This window comes from Elgaria multicarinata, chromosome 10 (assembly GCF_023053635.1).
Source record: "Elgaria multicarinata webbii isolate HBS135686 ecotype San Diego chromosome 10, rElgMul1.1.pri, whole genome shotgun sequence".
NCBI lineage: Eukaryota > Metazoa > Chordata > Lepidosauria > Squamata > Anguidae > Elgaria > Elgaria multicarinata.
The window spans coordinates 34,742,426-34,760,490 of NC_086180.1; the positions used below are offsets into that span (position 1 = coordinate 34,742,426).

The 18,065-nt window shown below is 40.1% G+C and overlaps 1 protein-coding gene across 1 annotated transcript in view; it reads right to left on the reverse strand.

Annotated features, from left to right (window-relative positions):
• PRSS12 (serine protease 12) overlaps positions 1-18,065 on the reverse strand; it is an 84,377-nt gene that overhangs the window by 21,456 nt on the left and 44,856 nt on the right. The window contains exons 5-8 of the mRNA XM_063136105.1: positions 13,966-14,144; positions 12,451-12,592; positions 10,867-11,063; positions 4,382-4,523 (exon numbers count right to left, since the gene is read on the reverse strand). Of these exons, the coding sequence (XP_062992175.1) occupies positions 4,382-4,523; positions 10,867-11,063; positions 12,451-12,592; positions 13,966-14,144 (660 nt within the window). The remainder of the gene's footprint in view (positions 1-4,381; positions 4,524-10,866; positions 11,064-12,450; positions 12,593-13,965; positions 14,145-18,065) is intronic.

The following is an 18,065-nucleotide window of genomic DNA, read 5'->3' on the forward strand; positions in this document are numbered from 1 at the left end:
AACATCTTCAAAAACACAGCAGTGTTCAACTACATTAGCTAACACTTATCAAAGAAAAGAAATTCCATCTATCCTGGAGATCCGAGGGAATTTCTTGCTAGAACAAGAATGTTGTTATCATATCTTCCTGTACAATATTGTTGCTGCTCCTCCTGCAGCCCAGTTCTCTAAGTGGTGAAACAGTATAAGCAGTGATAAGGTGTGAATATATGATGTGGTCTGCACAACTTTCCCCACAAAATAATATGCCTCAACAGATAAATAAAAAGCACATAGCATGACAGATCCCAGGTAGCAGAAGTTTATCTTTTAAGAGTATTATAAAATAAAATAAAAAGGAACTTGACCCTTCCTATTCTGAATGCTATTCCACTGAGGGCCAAATTCCATATTTCAAGCAATTTAAGGTGCAATTCTATGCACATTTAGGCAAGAAAAGTCCTACAACATCCAGTATTGTAAACATGCATAGGATTGCTCCTTAAAGCTCAAAAGGGGTTGTGCTTCTGCTTTAATGACATTTACTCTATGAAATTATTTCTTGAACACATGCATGTTCTTTCCACTGCTGTTTATCCTCTATCAAGTTTTCATTGGCTAATATTTCTATAGTATCAGAACTGCCTTTCTCATTTAGGAACTATGTTCTATTGTTTTTATGTTACATGTTTCTGCTATAAATATTAATCTGTAACTATCGCAAGCTCTCTAATGATACAACTGTAAAATACTAATTTACAGGCTTTTTCACTGCACTTAATTGGATTATTAATTTCTCGAGATCATCATCTTAACATTAAAAAATCTGGCCAACTTTGGTAGCCATGCATACAACCAATTTTTCCATTCCAATATAAATGTCTTCTGAGTAGCCAAATTTACATCCCTTCCACACATTTCAATATTCTTCAAGAAAAAGCATCTAAAGCCGAAGAAAATAATACAAAGCCATGTACTTAGTGCTACATATGTACTCAACAGAGTTTGGGACCTACTGTATATATCTCATTGCCTACTCCATTTTGGTTTTTCCTTTGACAGCTTTTGGAGTTCAAAAGAAATAAAAAAGTTGCAAACAAAGTAATTGCTCCAAAAAGGGGTTGCGATTGGGGATGTGGGGTGAGCCAATAAATCCCACTTGCCAATTCCATCCTTCATTATGTTTAAATTCTCACATGTCAGTTTCCTCCCCCACTCAGGCATTTCCCTTGACCCCAAACTCCCAAAGTGGCAGCTGAACGAGACAGAGCTGGGGGGGGGGGGGGCATGTATAATTACTACTGGAGTATAGATGTAATTAGTGTGGAAGTCTGAGTGTACTTATTGTGCAAATCAGATACTTTTTTAATTTTATTTTTCTGCCATTCACGTGTGTGTGTGTGGGGGAAACTGAACCCATTTCTGTACTTCTAAAGCACCGAAAAAAACATTTAAAAGTTGAGAATGGGAAAATTACAAAGAAAAAGGGTAGTGATCAGGGCAGGGTGGGAAGACAGAAAAGTTTCCCTCTGTAGTGACAAGGATATGAGAGGGATTGTGCCACAAAGGACATGGAGATACATGCCAGGAGCAGGCTGGAGGACCAGGGGGGAAACAAGCCACAGCATGCCACAGTGCTTGATCGTCAGTCAAGAGTAACATGGGTTAGCGAGCAATCAACCAATCTACCATCACTTATTTTCAGGGTGGGTTACTGTGACGTGTGAACCAGCCCATTGAGTACTCTTTACTAAAACCAAAGAACTAAACTAAGGAATATCTAAGTGTGCTAAGGAAGCTCTCTGGATTACTTTCCTTAGTTAAAGCGGCAGAATTATGAAACACAGATATCTAAGGAAATCCAAAAATCTTCTCAGGGTTTTCCCTATATAGCTGTGATTTACACTTAAGCCACTGTAACTGAGGAGAGGGATTTATTGACTTTAACTGATTTTTCTTGAAAAGATTGCAACTTGTAGAGTGAAAATGTATAGTGGAATATATGTGTGTGCATGTGTGTGTGTAACCATCTCATAGATGGTTAGGCTCTAAAACAAAGTTGGATAAAGCCTGCACAGATGTGGAGTTCAGATGGTATGAGTCATGACTGTGAATGGACAGATGCTATATCAATTAGCTTTCCGGACCCCAGTCACATGCAGCTGCTTCAGAACCTTTAGGCACAGCAGGCAGATCCACAGACAGAGGTAAGACATTTGCAGACTGAACGCCATGCAGCTCTCACATCTGTAGCCCCTGTGATGCTACCACCCTTTGGAGTATGGCTGACTTCACCTATCCCAACTCCCCTCTTTGAAAGACTTTGGCTAGATCTACACTACTGTTTTATAGCAGTATTGAAGTGCACTGATAACTGTTGGGGCACATTACATATACTGCTTTCATAGTGGTATTTCCTGCTTTTTATTCCACATTATTCCAAATACTGCAACAAATGTCATTGTGTGTCCTAAGAGGTATACATGAGCAACAGGGATATAGCATTACCATGGTGGGATCATAATGATTTCACATAAGGTGTAGATCTGTCCTCTGTCCTAAGAACTTGTCCTAAAATTGTGTGAGCTGTTATTTCAAATATGTTTCCCCCCACCAAAAAAAAAAAAAAATACCCAACAGAACACCATCAGGTAAGCCACCTTAAAGGGGTTCCCCTTGTGTGCATCCCCCAATTATTGAAAAAGGGTGGTGCTCTACTGGGAGATGTTGGTGAATTTGTACAAGCCCTGACTAGCATTTTTGGGACCTCAATTAGATTCATATGGCAGAGATGACCTTACAAATTCTGTGCCATGACCCACTCTACAAACCTCATAGGCTATTCTGTCTGCTGCCTATCCCCCAGAAAACATAGGTTATCATTTCCTTGGACTTCATTGGCAAACTCCCACTTCCATGAGGGAACACTCTGATCTTTGCTGTGGTAGATACACTAATCAAAATGGCTCATTTCATTCTAACATAGTCTCTGCCATAAAACTGCCCAAGTGATCCTAACGAAATGGAACAAAGTAATCTCAGACCACAAATTAGGTTTTACATATCATTTTTAGAAGGCCTCCATGGAGCTTCTGGGGATACAGGCACACCTATCCATAGCAGCAATTTTCCAGTTCATTTTAATATCCAAACACCTAAAATGGCTAATGCACTTGAGAATTTCAACTAGCAGCATCTCATCTGACCAAACTTAAGCTCTGCCTTTACTGTTTATCATGTGTTGATGATGACAGGAGCCATCTGGCCCAATCTTCTGACATTAAAACATCTGGGAATTGGGGTAATCACACCGAAAGGAAAGAAATAGCTCTGCTTCAATGGTACATGCAAAAAACATGTGTGCAGATAGAAGGAAAGTCTTCCACTTCCACCCCAATGAGAAACACTCGCCACAGCATAACTCAGCATGTGTAAACAAAGGACCTCATTAAATAAGGTCCTACGGGAAAGGCAAGATGATGCAAGGCAAATTACTTCTGTAAGGAATGTAAATGAAAATGGTTCAGGATAAAAATTGGGACATTCTGCAGTACAGACTCACTGAGCTTACTGACTTACTAATCACTTTAACGATATAACAGAAATTCGGAGTGTTCATTACAGACTTGGGGATGAGCTGTGGTATATATGATGAGTGATACAAAATGACTGTGTACCTGATAAGCCTCACCAACCTGCCAAGAAAGCTAATAAGACAAATATATCAGATAACAGAAATATGTGCACTATTTCAGGTCTGAAATGTTTTTTGGAACGAAATCAAGAGGAGTATTTTGATACAGTTTTGTTTTAATCCAATCTTTTATTTTAACTGCTATGTGTTTATCAGCCCTTTACAAATGCCCCAGAAATTAGCATGAATTATTTTCTAGTCAATGCGGGAGTGGGAAAGAAGAGTTGAAATGCTGGATTGTAATTCTTCACAGTTACATACACTCTCAACAATTTAAGAAAGACACAGTCCCAACTGAAGGGAATACTGCAGACTGAAGAGTAAAAAATATTTTCCTGCTAAACCACTTTTCAGGCTCATTTAAATTTACTGTCATGTAGCTTGCCACCATACTCCTCTATTTTGGTTCTGTCAGTCACTGCTTGCTTCCTCTTCCTTCCCCGTGTGATTCTGCCCATCCCTATTGTGGAAGAGAAGCAGGAAGCAAAACGACGGTAGGGAAACATGATTTCTGCCCCGTCTGAAAATGCTCAAAATGTGAATAACGATTTGAACAACAAAATTGAAAATACAGTATTTTTCTTCACTGTCTTTACACATTCAACAGCAAACATTTTAACCTACTGTATGAACTTGCACAAAGCCTTATAAAATAATCTATGAAAACCATAAAAACCTATTTAAGAAAGATTAAGGAACTTTTCTTACTTGTAGCCAAGTTGTCGACACACCACAGCTGCATCCTTATCAGACCATCCATCATCGCAAATTGTCCCCCACTGGCCATTGATAAAGATTTCCACGCGGCCCTCTTTCTTATTCTCACCATCCATCAATCTGATAGGAGGCCCTGGGAATAAGTTACAGCTGTTAATGCACAGCAATAGTAGCAAGAACTAGTACCCTAGCTAATTTCCATGACATTCAAGGAAAGTTGTCAACTGGGACTCAAGTTCAACAAGCACTGCAGTTTATATGGCAGTGTTGAAATTATTCAGCTCTTTAAATCTGTTTAAACAGATCTATACTTCCAGGTAAAATGCATTTTCTATTTGATATCCCATGGGAAAATTTCTCTTTTCTGCCCACTGATTCCACATCGGGTCTTAGATCTGGAAAAGGGGAATAGATTTTTCCTGTGGGAAAAACATTTCCAGAGTCTGTGAAGAACACATAGGAATCAGATACAGAAATAATTTGCACACAAGGGCTGATCTACACCAAGTAGGATATAACACCTTAAAAACAGTATGAAACGGTATATGTAATGTGTCCTGGGCCTGAACAGTTGTCATAACCATTATAAGCCGTAGTGTAGATCCTAGCCATGTTTTGTCACAACAACACATGATTACAACTGAATGGGCACAGCTAAGCCACTGAGGGTGCAATCCTATGCACATTTAGTAAAAAAAAAAAAGAGAGGGGGGGGAGTCCTGCTTCTCCCTGCATTCCCCAGCCAGTCATGCTGGGATCTGTGGGACTTCTTTCTTTCTAAACATGCACCCTAAAGGTATAATGTTTGGAAAATCCTACCTCAAAGGAGAATGTAGGGTAGAGCCCAAATACATGATTAGCAGCTTCACACATAAAATATCTGTTATCACATTGTGCCAATTCAGATGGGAGGTGGGGAATCACAGGTTGATTCATGCACAAAACATTCATGCAGAAGTTTAGGCAAGAACCTTCTGCATGAAATTCTAGTTCGTATGCGCATGAAGTTTGTATGTGCATGAATAGAGATGGGCATTGGGCATTCAAACACACAACCAGCTACCTGCAGTCTAAATAGTAGAGCCCAGGAAAAGATTCACATTGTGATTGCTCTAATCATGCCCCTCCCAGGCCTATGATTTGATGAAGTCATTTTGTTTTGCACATTGTTTCTTGATATAGAAGGTCTTACAAGCACCTCTGTTTGAAGCTTTTCAACAGTGCTACTAAACATTTCCTGAATGAAGGGAAATTGAAAAACGGGACTGGCTCAATTACACTCTTATCTTCTCTCAGGAATAGGATGGCAGGCTGCCAACTCCCAAAGGCCTTTACAAGCCAAAGGTTGAGCATCATTACACAATGATCTTATAAACTCAATCAATACATTTCCCTCTAATCTTACATTTCCTCAAATGTTTAGCAGGTCTTTTGCTGTTATGAATTTAATATTTTTACACAATGGCTCAAATTGCTTTTTTCTAATAAATAATAGAGCAACCAGCAATGGCGCTACATATCAAAATCATATCTAGGACATGCCATTCTTGCCTTTTAATGTATTTTCTTGTAACCTATTATATACATTTTACAGCATGACCATATACATGTCTACTCAAAAGTAAGTTCTCCCACGTTCAATGGGACTTGAGCTAAGTCAGACAACTCACATCATCCTTGACTATTGGTCATGCTGGCTGGGACTAATGGGAGTTGGAGTCCAACATTATCTGGAATGCCATAGGTTAACCATCCATAGGCACCCTTAGCCTATGGATCCGGAATATATCCAGACTGACTTGAGATCATGTTGTTTCATTACAAACCCTACACACAAATCAAACTACATTTCTGCGAAGTAGCATGTACACTGGCCATAGGGTGAAGTGGCCACACAAAATTGCTTCAATATGAGAGAGGATATACTCATAGCACATCCCTAAGGGTGCAGTCCTATTGATTTCACCCTTGGTGATTGGAAGCCCCTGAACTCGGAGGTGTCCAGTTATCCAATGCAGGGCAGTAGGATCAGTGGGGACAATCTTCGCCTCCCCATCCACCCTCCTTTGTAGATTTTGCTAGAAGGGTTTTTTATCCTATCTAGCAAGGGCACTTCAGAATGGGAGGGAACAAAGCTCGGGGTTCTGGATAACTCATATCCTGGTCTCTCCAGTCTCTTCCCCTTCTCACCCACAGGAACTTTCCCTTTTGTCCTCCTCCAAGGTCACTTTTCTGAGCTCAGAGGGCAGCCGGAACAGTTTGTTCCATGCTGGCTGTGAGGGCAGGAGGAAGAGAGTCAGATCTCTGTTTCCAAGGTCATAGTATTGTCTCCAGACTCGGAAGGGGGAATCCAAACAATTCTGTGGCCCCAGATTTGCTCACCCAGTGACTATAGGGTTGCTCTCTTAAATAACCATGTAAATTGGCATTCATTAAGAAGCTACCCTGCACATTATCTGCAAATGTGAAATCTCACCAATCAAAGGAATGGCTGGCATTTTATTAGAGACAGAATCCTAAACATATGGTCTGGACCATCTTCATCTCATTCAGAAAAGCAATTCTTATCCTCTTATGAATATTTTCACAAATTTAGCCTTAGTCACCTTATTTGTATACAGCTTCATTGTCACATTTATCCTTAATGCAACTACTGTTTTAAAAATCTTTCTTAAATTTCAGAAATAATATCGCCATTGGGATTCAGTTCAACCAAAAATATTGCATTAGATAACGAATGGGTTAATCCTCCAGTTACTGCAACCTTTATTTAATTTAGTTGCTCGTCTGTAGGAGTCCGCCTAATGGAGTTCAGGCTGCATAGCATCAGTGTTTAGGATTACATCCAAAAAGGCCTAAATTTTCACCCTGTCGTGGTCTCAATCTAGAAACACTTATTTTGCAAGAATACGGTTTGAGGGGAAAATACACATTGTTGGTTCTGCGAGCATCATCACAAATCGTGTTTCCTTACCATCGTTTCTCCACCCTCAATTTTTCCCCTCATTACTTCCTCTTTCTGTCTGGAGGGGAAAGAGGAAGTAAACAAAAACCACGTGGCCCATTCAGGGGCATTTTTATCGCGCTGCTTTTCCTGCACACAGCAGGAGATTGTGGCACATTTTGTTGTTTTTAAAAAGTCAGATTAAATGGGTGTATTTTGAGACAGAAGAAAAACAGAAGGAGTGGGAAGCACACAGGAGATAGACAAAATCATCTAAAGGATGTGAGCACATCCATAAGTGGGCAGTTCCAAGGGTGCAATAAAATGCTTGTCTGATGAACTTCTTTAAGTGTAGGCTCTGCTCATATTACCTGAGTAGTAATACAGGATATTAGCTGTAAAAGTGTGCATATTTTATTGTCAGCCAACTTGTTACTACTTGGAAGATTTGTTCACAAGTATGCAATGAATACACCTCTCCAGTACCCAAAGGGAATTTTACCATGTGGATGTATTTAACCCTACCAGACGTTTTCTGCTCCAGTTAGGTTCCACTATATCGTGAGCACAGATGTTTTGTGAACAGACACCATAATACGAATTCCTGTTATTTTTGGTTTAAAATTTTCCATTCCTAGAAAATGCACTTTGTCTTACCCACACAGAAATACTGTTTACATTATACTGGTAGGATAATAGAACCTTTGGGAAACTAGGAAGTGTAAAAGGATAGCAATGAAAAAAGATTGGGGGAGGGGGGAGAGCAAAACAAACTGGAAACAAATTTAGCAAAAAGGGCAAAATTGCAAGTTGGAATGAAACCCTCGTTCAATGCTATTACAAGCTTTTCAATCTTATAATATATTTTGACAGGGAAAAACATTATTTGTTTAACAGTATGCCTCAAGTTACACAGTTGTTTAAAAGCTCTCCTTTAGGTTGAAAAACTGGGGGGGATCTACACTACTGCTTTTAAAGCGCTTTAAAGCACGTTGAAAACGTTTTGAAACCTGTATATGCAGTGTGTCCTGGGCCCCAACAGTTGTCAAAACTGTTATAAAGTGCTTTAAAGCGCTTTAAAGCAGTAGTGTAGATCCCCCCTGTTCTTAGGTTGCAAACTTTCGGCTCAATCCTTTGTGGATGGCTGTAAGACTCCAACCCTGGAGGCTTATGGCTATCCAAAGCAGACAGGGAGGAGCAGCGGAGGTGACCTTCACCTCTGTGCTCTCCCTGCTCTGCATTTGAGCTAGACAGGTGTTTTTGTCTATTTAGTTGAGACCTCGGGGAAGGGGAGGGAACGAGGCTGGGGAAGGCTAGGGATAGCTTGGATCCCTGCTTTCCCAGTCCTTTCCCCTCTGTGCCCACAGGGATGCCCTCTTTCTACCTCTCCAAGGTCGCCTTTGTGACTTTGGAGAGGCAGCCAACACAGCTCACTCTATACCAGCTGTGAGGGGCAGGGGAGAGCACAGGGAGCAGACTCCCCGGCCTCGGATTCAGGAATCCAAAGTATCCTATAGCCTCCTCCCCAGACTCTGTCAAAGGGCAATATGACTGTTCTCCCCACTGGATATGTTTATTTCTCACTGAATTGCTACTGCCATATCCTAACTCGAGGATGACACCCATTTCTTTTGTGCTTAGGGGTTGGGAGGAGAAATGAAGTCAATCTTTTCCATCAGGATTTTTTAGATGCCCAAAGCTGTCATTTCAGCTACATTATATATATGAAGTTGCCATATACCAAGTCAGCCTCAGGTAGTGGTCTTTCCCAGACCTTCAGTCATGTCGCCTGAGATGCTTTAATGCAGGGGTGTAGAACCTCTCTCAGCCTGAGGGTTGAATTCCATTTCAGGGAAGTTTTCATGGACCACTTTCCAGTGGTGGGCAGAGCCAAAGGCAAAAGGGGCAAGGCCTAAAATACCATCATATTTCAGCTTAACACTCTTACTGCTAATAACTAAGCCTTAGGGAAATTATTTTAACTTTTTAGAAGGAGGAAAAGTGCAAAAGCTGGGAAACCATCAAAGAGGGCCCGGCCATTCTGGGGGACCACAGAGGGGTGGATTGGCACACAGGTGGGCCAGATTTGATCCACAGGCCTGAGGCTCAAGACCCAGGCTTTAAGGGGAGATGACAGGAATTTAACCTGGGACCTCTGCATGCCAATCATGTGCTCTACTTTGTAATGTATAACCAAGGCCCCTCCCAGCCACTTTCTCATATTATGATTTTCACTCTGCAAGCTTTCCTGAAAGTCAGACTTATGAGGATTGATACTTATTAATCAAACTTGAGTACATGGAGAATTCAGTTCATCATTACCACTATACTGAGGGTTCTACTGCATTAGAAAAATACCCAACCTTTATCACTAAGGAACTCCTTACTATAAACAAAGAGCTTCTATGTGAGGTCAAATATTCACCTACTTCAGTAATCAGTTGTTTCAAAGAGAACCTATAATGTCCACTTAAACAATCAGGCTACTGAGGAAAGTCTTTGCAACCAATGTCAGCCAGCTGAGTGGCATATTTATCACTCTTCTTTATAGTAATTGCAGATAATTCCTTTATGGTGTATACAAGTTTATGAAACAGATGCCTTCCCTTGTAGCAATGAATTGCTCATGATAAATGCATTACATACATGACTTTGTTTTTCATTGATTTAACTCTAATAGTTGTCAGGATCAGAATTTAATAAGGTATCCAGGTTTACAGCTGATACATTTTCTTCTTTTTAATGTGGAGCTTTGTGGGCTCTGATATAACATGACCTATTTCCATTTGGAACATGCTAAAAAAAGAACCCGGACTATTTCATCCCATGGACACTTTTATACTTTTTGTAATTATGTGTCTGCATCATTATAGCACATGGTCTTCATACGCACTGATGTCTACAATAATGTGAAGGACTTACAGTTTCACACAGGTTAAAATAACAAAGAAACAGCTCCAAATCTAGGCCTGTGTATTCCAAAGAAGGGAAACAACACACACACACACACACACACACACACACACACACACACACACACACTTTGGGTATGCAGAGCTGCTTCCGTTCTTTTCCATTCAAAAGAATGGGAAAGACCTTGAAAGTGAGGGATTTTGCACATAGTCCTCACACTAGATCAGTGGGTTTCTTTATCACTTGTTTTATTGCTGCTGTTCCATGGGGGTTGGGAGTACCCCAGGTGGGCTGCAATTCAACAGTTCCTTCAGGCTCATCTTTTTCCTCAATAAGCCACATCTAGCTTCAGTTATTATTCACAGCTAATATTGTAGCCAGGATCCAAAGAGCTAACTTAAGGCTTGGTTGTGCCCAGCAGATGTTATTACTTTGTTTCCTCTCAACAGCAGACCCCACCACAAAGCCATATCACAAGCTGCTTGCAAAATCCCCTCAGTTTCCAAAAAGGTTTGCCATGAGGCCTGGCAGGCCGGTGTACAAGAATAACAAACACAAAACACGTTTGGGCTCCACTAGTTCTTTGGATCCAGGCTTTTGTCTAAAAAGAGAGACTTACCCAGTGAGACTCTGTGGCTGTCGATATCTCGATAGCAACTTATTCTGATATCTTCCTGGTGGCTGCAATCATGCTTTCCCCACTCCCTCTTTGGACACTGGAGGATAGCAGCTTCCTTTCCTGAGCAGCTGACATCATCCAGCCAGATGGGTCCAGTATTTTCTTCTAGATAACGTTCTGAGACGCTTTTCCCATTCCTGTTTACACACAGAGTGTGTATATTGTAAACAAAGTATAATTGGTTAAGATCAAAGAAAGGAAATAATATTTTCTGTAACAACAAACAATTCTTATGTATACCAATATATATGTATATATTACACAATAGGACTAGGTTCAACTTCCATTAAAATCGATTTTATTTTGAGCAAATATTGCTCAGTGTCCACAAACGTTAAATAAACCTTGCTGCTAAAACCCATGGAAGTATTAGTTTATCAGGAGCCTAATTTCATGAGCATTTAATCACATATCTAACATTTTTTGCAAAATTCTCTGAATCCTGTTAGAGATGTAATGCTGTTGAATACTTAACCATGTGGATTCCTTGTCTTCATTCATTTTTTCTGGAGTGTGAATTCTTTCTGCTTCACCTAACCACAGTTAAACACTAAGGGCTAAACTATATACTACATTAAATATGTAGCATGTGGGTGATGGGGTGGGGGAGCTTAAGAAAATAAACCCTTCATCGGCCCTTGCCAAGGATATATTATTAATTAAGTACAGTGTTAACCATGGTAAGGGCTAACTAGGATTCACATAGCAAAGTGATCACCAGTCTAGACCCCATATCTGTACTAACACCAATTATTATCTCAATTTCCATTTTTTTCACATTAGCACCTGCCTATTTTGCTGACAATTCAGGCATTTTTCTAGCAGAACTGTTTTCTAGCAACTGTTTTCAGACACATGGATTGCTGAACATGATACTGGGCTGGTTCGCATGATCACCATGAGCTAAACAAGCCACAGTGAATGCCAAGCACCATTTGCCTAAACACCTGCCCATGCTAGCTTGTCGTGTCATCCAAACCCAGGTGGCATGGCTTGTTGGGGGAGGAAACAACCCTCAAATAATCCATGATCTGTTGTTGGATTATTTTAGGGTTGTTTCCTTCTCCAACAAGCCATGCCACCCGGATTTGGATGACATGACAAGCCATGGCCAGCTGGGCACCTGTGGGTGCCTGACACAACATGATAGTCCTCACAGATAAATTAATCCACAATGGGTTGTTACGTCATGTGAAACAGCTCATTGTTAAGAAAATAATGATTCAATTAATAAAGTGTACCCATTTTCCAATCCAGAGTGAACTAAGAAATTAGATTATAATTTATGCTTTCCTTATAAAGCACTGCAAAAAAAAAGATCACACCTAAATCAATTCTGCTTATTGTAGCTTGTTTCTAGTTAACTTCTGCTGAACTTAAATGTGCTTCTCGAACAAACAGCATATGAAACTGATTAGGGTTCAACCATGAAGCAAAGAAACGAAGCAGGCACCTGTGAAATTCTGCACAATACATGGAAACATTTCGCAAAGTGATTAGCAGCTTCACATAAATTGACCTTACTTAAAGCCCAGCTGCCGACAAACCACTTGTGTGTTCAGTTCTGTCCACCCGTCATCACAGATTGTGCCCCACTGTCCACTATAAAGGACTTCCAGACGTCCCTCGTGGCTGCCTTTCCCGCCTGCTAGTCTGATCGCACCATCTGTGGCATTAAAAATAAGAGCCAGTCCTGCTTAATAGACAGCCAGTGGGGAAAAGTAACTGCACTATAAAATTGATGCTAGACAAAAGAAAGACAGTTATGTCTATGGAAAATCCTTTCACTAGCTTAACCATTTCTACAACCCATTCTATCAACTCCCACACAAGTGAGAGCCCTGCTCTCTTTCCCCCACATCTGCCTCACACTGAAGAGCTGTAGCTGGATTAACAAAGACATAGAGCAGAAGGACACAAAAACTGGAGACTTTTGCAGAACAATTAGCAGAGTACTCCTCTATTTGGAAACTCTGCTCCCTGAGATCCTTTAGCATTCTCCATAGTTCAGAAAACTACCCTCTTATAGAATAAGCTTGTCCCTTATAGTAAGTAATTTTATTTTCCAGCTCTAGTAAAATGCTACCAGTAGGAAAGTATTCTAAACTTTCCTTCAGCTGGAAAGAACACAATATTGTCTGTGCTCTGGAAGATCTTTAGGAGACTACAAGACATGCTAAATGGGAGTTAGGGAGAAGGACCTTTTCTCTGTGAGAGAAGAACATGTGATTTATGAGACATATAGAATATGGTTCAGCACAGATATCCATTTATTTCTCTACACTGTTCCTTTCCTGACCAAACTCCACCCAACCCACCTGCCTATACATTTCATAGATTACATGACAGCAGATGTATGTTAGTGATTACATGTATATGTTGCTGGAAACCAAAGCCAATTCCAGCAATTCCAGCCTTTTCTCATGTGTATCCAGATAAATACAGATATCTGCAAACACATGTGTGTATTACACTGTGGCATATGCACATAAGGATCCCATGTGCACACATCAAACAGTAATGCCTGGGGGGGGGGGGCAGTCCACAACCCTTATCTCTGTTTTAGTGTTCCATGAATGTTAATAGCCTGTGGTCAGCATTAAAAAAAAGTGATGGATATATTACCATTCCTCAGAAAATAATATAGTTGTAACTCAAGCAATACATGATAGTTACTGCTGATAAAAAACATCTTTCTGAAGTTATGGGTTAGGGTATTTTTTTTGTTCTATTCTCAAGTGCCTGTTACAGCTAGGAAAAGTAAGACCTGGTATTTTAAAGGATGCTGAGCCTTTCTGTGCACATCTGACATACATAGGGATAATAATAATAATAATAATAATAATAATAATAATAATAATAATAATAATAATAATAATAATATATTTGTTACCAGCCTCTCCCTCTGGGTGACGCTACTCCCACGAACTAAGGGATTTCTTCTGCTGTAGTACTACAAAAGACACTCATGACCAATTTTCATAAAGGGTATTCTTTATACTGCTAGCCCTTTGGCAATCTAGTTCTTCTGCTGACTACCTGTTAGAGGTGTGCAGGAAACACCTGCATCTTCTTTGTGGCCGCAGTTGTGTTCTTGCCAGGCGCTCTTTAGACACTGTTCTATAGACAGTTCATTTCCTGTACAACGCACTTCATCCAGTAGCACCAGACCTGAGCCTTCTCCAAAATAAGCCTGGCTCCATGCCTTGGCAACTCCCCTGTCCAAATATAATAAACAGATAGAATTACTGATGGCAAATAGTCAGAACGTGTCTTTAATTTAGCTGCTGAGATTGTTTATATTGCATGGCATAAATCCTACAGTCCAAAGTGATATTGACCAAGGATACAGGTACAGTACCGAGTTGTTACTTACGGTGCATGTTTCTTAAGAGGAACCCTTGACAAATTTTGTACATCTTCTAAGAAATCCTGGCCTACCCGTATTCTTCCTTAATTTAGTCATTTGTACAGATAAGAGTTTTTTTGTTTTTTAAAAAAAAGTTGAACTCTATTTCAGTTTTTTTTACAGATCATTGGAACAAAATAGATAACAGACACAAAGAGAGAGATAGAGGAGATATGGAGAAAAGCATGGCCATGTGTAGAAAAAGTAGGGGAAGTGGGATTTAAAGAGTGTTTTCAGATGGAGGGGGCTGTGTTTCCCTACCATCACCTTGCCTCCTGCTTCTGTCCCACAATAGGGATGATCAGCTTCCTCTTCCTTCACATGAGGAAGAAAGAGGAAGCAAGTAGCAACCACATGGCCCATTTAGTGGGTGCTTTTGTAGTGCAGCTTTTCCTGCACACAGCAGGAAATGGTGCCAATTATTGTCAGAGCCTAGAAGAAATGGATTTTCTGGGTTGTATTTTATAGAGGAAGAAAAGAACAGAAGTGGGAGGTGCACAGGATGATCGCTGTGTTGTCAAAATGACCTGCGAAGATTTGTGAGTGGCCAGTCATGAGCGTGCGATAAAACGCTCGTCTGCAGATGCTCAAAGTAAGCCCCATTTTGGAAAAAGAAAGCCAGGCATGTATTTATGTCAACTACAAGCTTAAATTTAACATCATGGTTTCTTTTTAAATTACTTTTCCAAAATGTTCTAAATGTCCTGCATGACTTAAAAAAATATGCTGCAGTTTTTCAATCTGTTTATAAGACATCTGGCTGTCTCCTTCGCCCACATTCTAAAGGAGGTTGAAATTCTCAGTGCATCTTGTAAACTCAGGAGGGTTGGCAACTACAAGGGCTGGTACTAGATTAGAAGAACAAGATCAGCAAAACAGATAAATTAGAAAACTCAGTGAGAAAGAATGTACTTCCTGTTGTAATAACTTATAGATACAGTCATAACATTTAAAATGCCTCTTGGCAATTTATCAAGACAAATTAATCTAACTAGGGGGAGATCCCTTTTTTTGAAGAATGCCACTTTTTTCTAACACTTTAAAGCACATATATTATTGTTTCACTATTGTTGCCTTTTTTATATACTCAAGGAAACATTCCTCTGTCAAGCCTGCACAGCTTATGATCCACTAAGCCAAATATAGCTCACCAGTTCACAAACCTCCTCCTTTTGCTATCTACCCAGCTGAACGTGAGCAGAGAAAATGAAACATTGGGCCTGTTCAGACATGCTAAGACATGGTTAGTGAGCATATTTAAACCATGGTTATGGAGTCACCATGGTTAGGAATGGTTCACACAACATGCTAAGCCACAATTTTTAGCTCAAAATGTTTAACTACCATGGCTTAGCATGTTGTCTAAACAGGATCACTGGGTTGAATTCAGAGTTAGGCATATGCAACTGGGCTGGTAGAAGCAGATTTCCCTGCCCCTTCCCCACCCCCTGATGGATTCCCACCCCCCAATCTACACAGAGGGTCAAGGGGACCCAGCTGAATTGGTTAAGCTATAGTGCAGGGGGAAGGAGGATCCCCCCAAATAGGGTGAAACACAGGACTTTCTGAATCCTTTGAAAGTCTTTATTACTTCTTTCATTCATTTATTACATTTCTATTCTGCTCAACAGCCAAAGTTTTCTGGGTGGTTCACAACAATGAAACCCTAAGATACTACATGATAAAACAAAAAGAAAACCTCTAATATACAAAAAAAACTCAACAGTTTGGAAACAGCGAAAAACAATTAACAATACACTACCGGGTCTCAATAAAACAACTAACATTTAAAAGTTCCATCATATGCCATCAAATGCCTAGGAGTAGAGGAAAGGATTAACCTGGCACTGAAAAGATGTTGTTGGCAGGTGCACCATACTGAGGAGAACACTCCATCATCAGGAGGACACTACTGAGAAGGCCCTCACCCCTGTTGCCATCCTCTGAACCTCCTTCAGAAGAGGCACTGTGTAAGACAACCTCAGATGTTGACCTAACCTCCTGCTTGTGTTCCCCAGAGACTGGTGTATATAGGCATACTGCCCCTGATTCTGGAGGTAGCATATAACCATCAAGATTAGTAGCCTACCTTTATCCATGAATTTGTCTAACCTCCTTTTAAAGCCACCCAAATTGGTGGCCATCACTACATCTTGTGGTAGTGAATTCCATAGTGTAACTTTGTGATATGTGAAGACTTCCTTTTATCTGTCCTGAATCTCCCACCAATCAGCTTCATGGGATGACCCCACTGGGTTCTAGTATTATGCGAAAGGGAGAAAAATGGCTCCCCTTCCTTGCCTTTTTTCTAAGCTAAACAATCCTGGCTGTTTTAACCTTTTCTCATAGTGGAGCTGCTCCAGCCCCTTGATCATCAAGGAGTTAGGGTAGATTATCTTCAGATCTTCTTCTTCTAGTCCCAGAATTCTATGTGCTCTACTGAAAATGTGTCCATTAATGGATAGAAGCTAAAAATTCAAATTATATAATGGACATTTTTTTAACATACAGAAAGTATTTAATTAGATGAACACTATTCTCTCCTTGTCACTAGCAAACTAATCCTGGTGGGTTTTATTGCACTGTAATGCCAAATAAAAGCTGTGAGCGAGCAGGAAGGTTATTACCAAGAGGCTTTATATTACCGTTTGCAAAACACTTCCAGCTGGATTAACCGAGACGACGCACATAGCTCAGCTTCTCTCCCTAACCCTATGCCACCCCCAGCCACCATATTTACATTTTTCCTCACTTGGTAAATGTCAATCCAAGGATAATGAGCCTACCTGCTAAGACCTCTTGCTCTCTTTGAGATCACAAATCTATAGGCTCATATAAAAACATCTGGCTGGGGACTTTTTAAATTTTGCTATCGTTTACTAAACACAAAAAACAGAAGCAAGATAGTCAACCTCTCAAGTTTGAAACACACATACTCCAAGCATGAGTCTAAGGCAAATGTCATTTCACTTTAGCACAGTTTTTCCCAAGCTGGTGTTCTCCAGATGTGATGGAAAGCAACTCCCATCATTTCCATTCTTATCTCAATTGGTGTTTTCTTTCATATTATTTTTTTTTCAATTTTTGTCCATTTCAAACATCCAAGTATAAAGGCAGAATGAGCCAAAAAAAAAACCAGTAATACTATTTATTTGTTCATGCATCTGTTACAATAAATTCAATAAAAATTAAAATCTAAAACAATGTTTGACACACTTAAAACTTAAGAGGTTCACCATGTATCTATCACAACAGTGCAACAGCTAAAGATCTTCATCTTATGTGCATTAAACTTAAATTTATTCACCCCCATCTGGCCCATTACCTATTCCTAATATCAATCCATAGAATCTACTGCCAAACCCAGATCAGAAAAGGAGAGAGAGGGCTTGTCTACACCATGCATATATCCTGGGGTCATCTCTAAGTCATCCCTGTGCATCTAAATGATGCACAAGGGATCCCGGGGTCAAGCAGAGACAACCAGAGGTTTTCCTCAGGATAACTGGGACCATGGATTTCCACGTTTTTCTGCAGCTCTGGCTTCCACTCCCAGGCTCATCCCTTTATATATATACCTTTATATATCATCCCTTTATACATACATAAATACATACATACAAGAAGTAGAAGAAACAGGTCTCAGATATAGTTACCTATATCTGAGAAATCTAAGGAGGGTTTTTTCTAATAAAGGTCTTACCATTGCTTCTTTCAAAGAGGTGGGAAT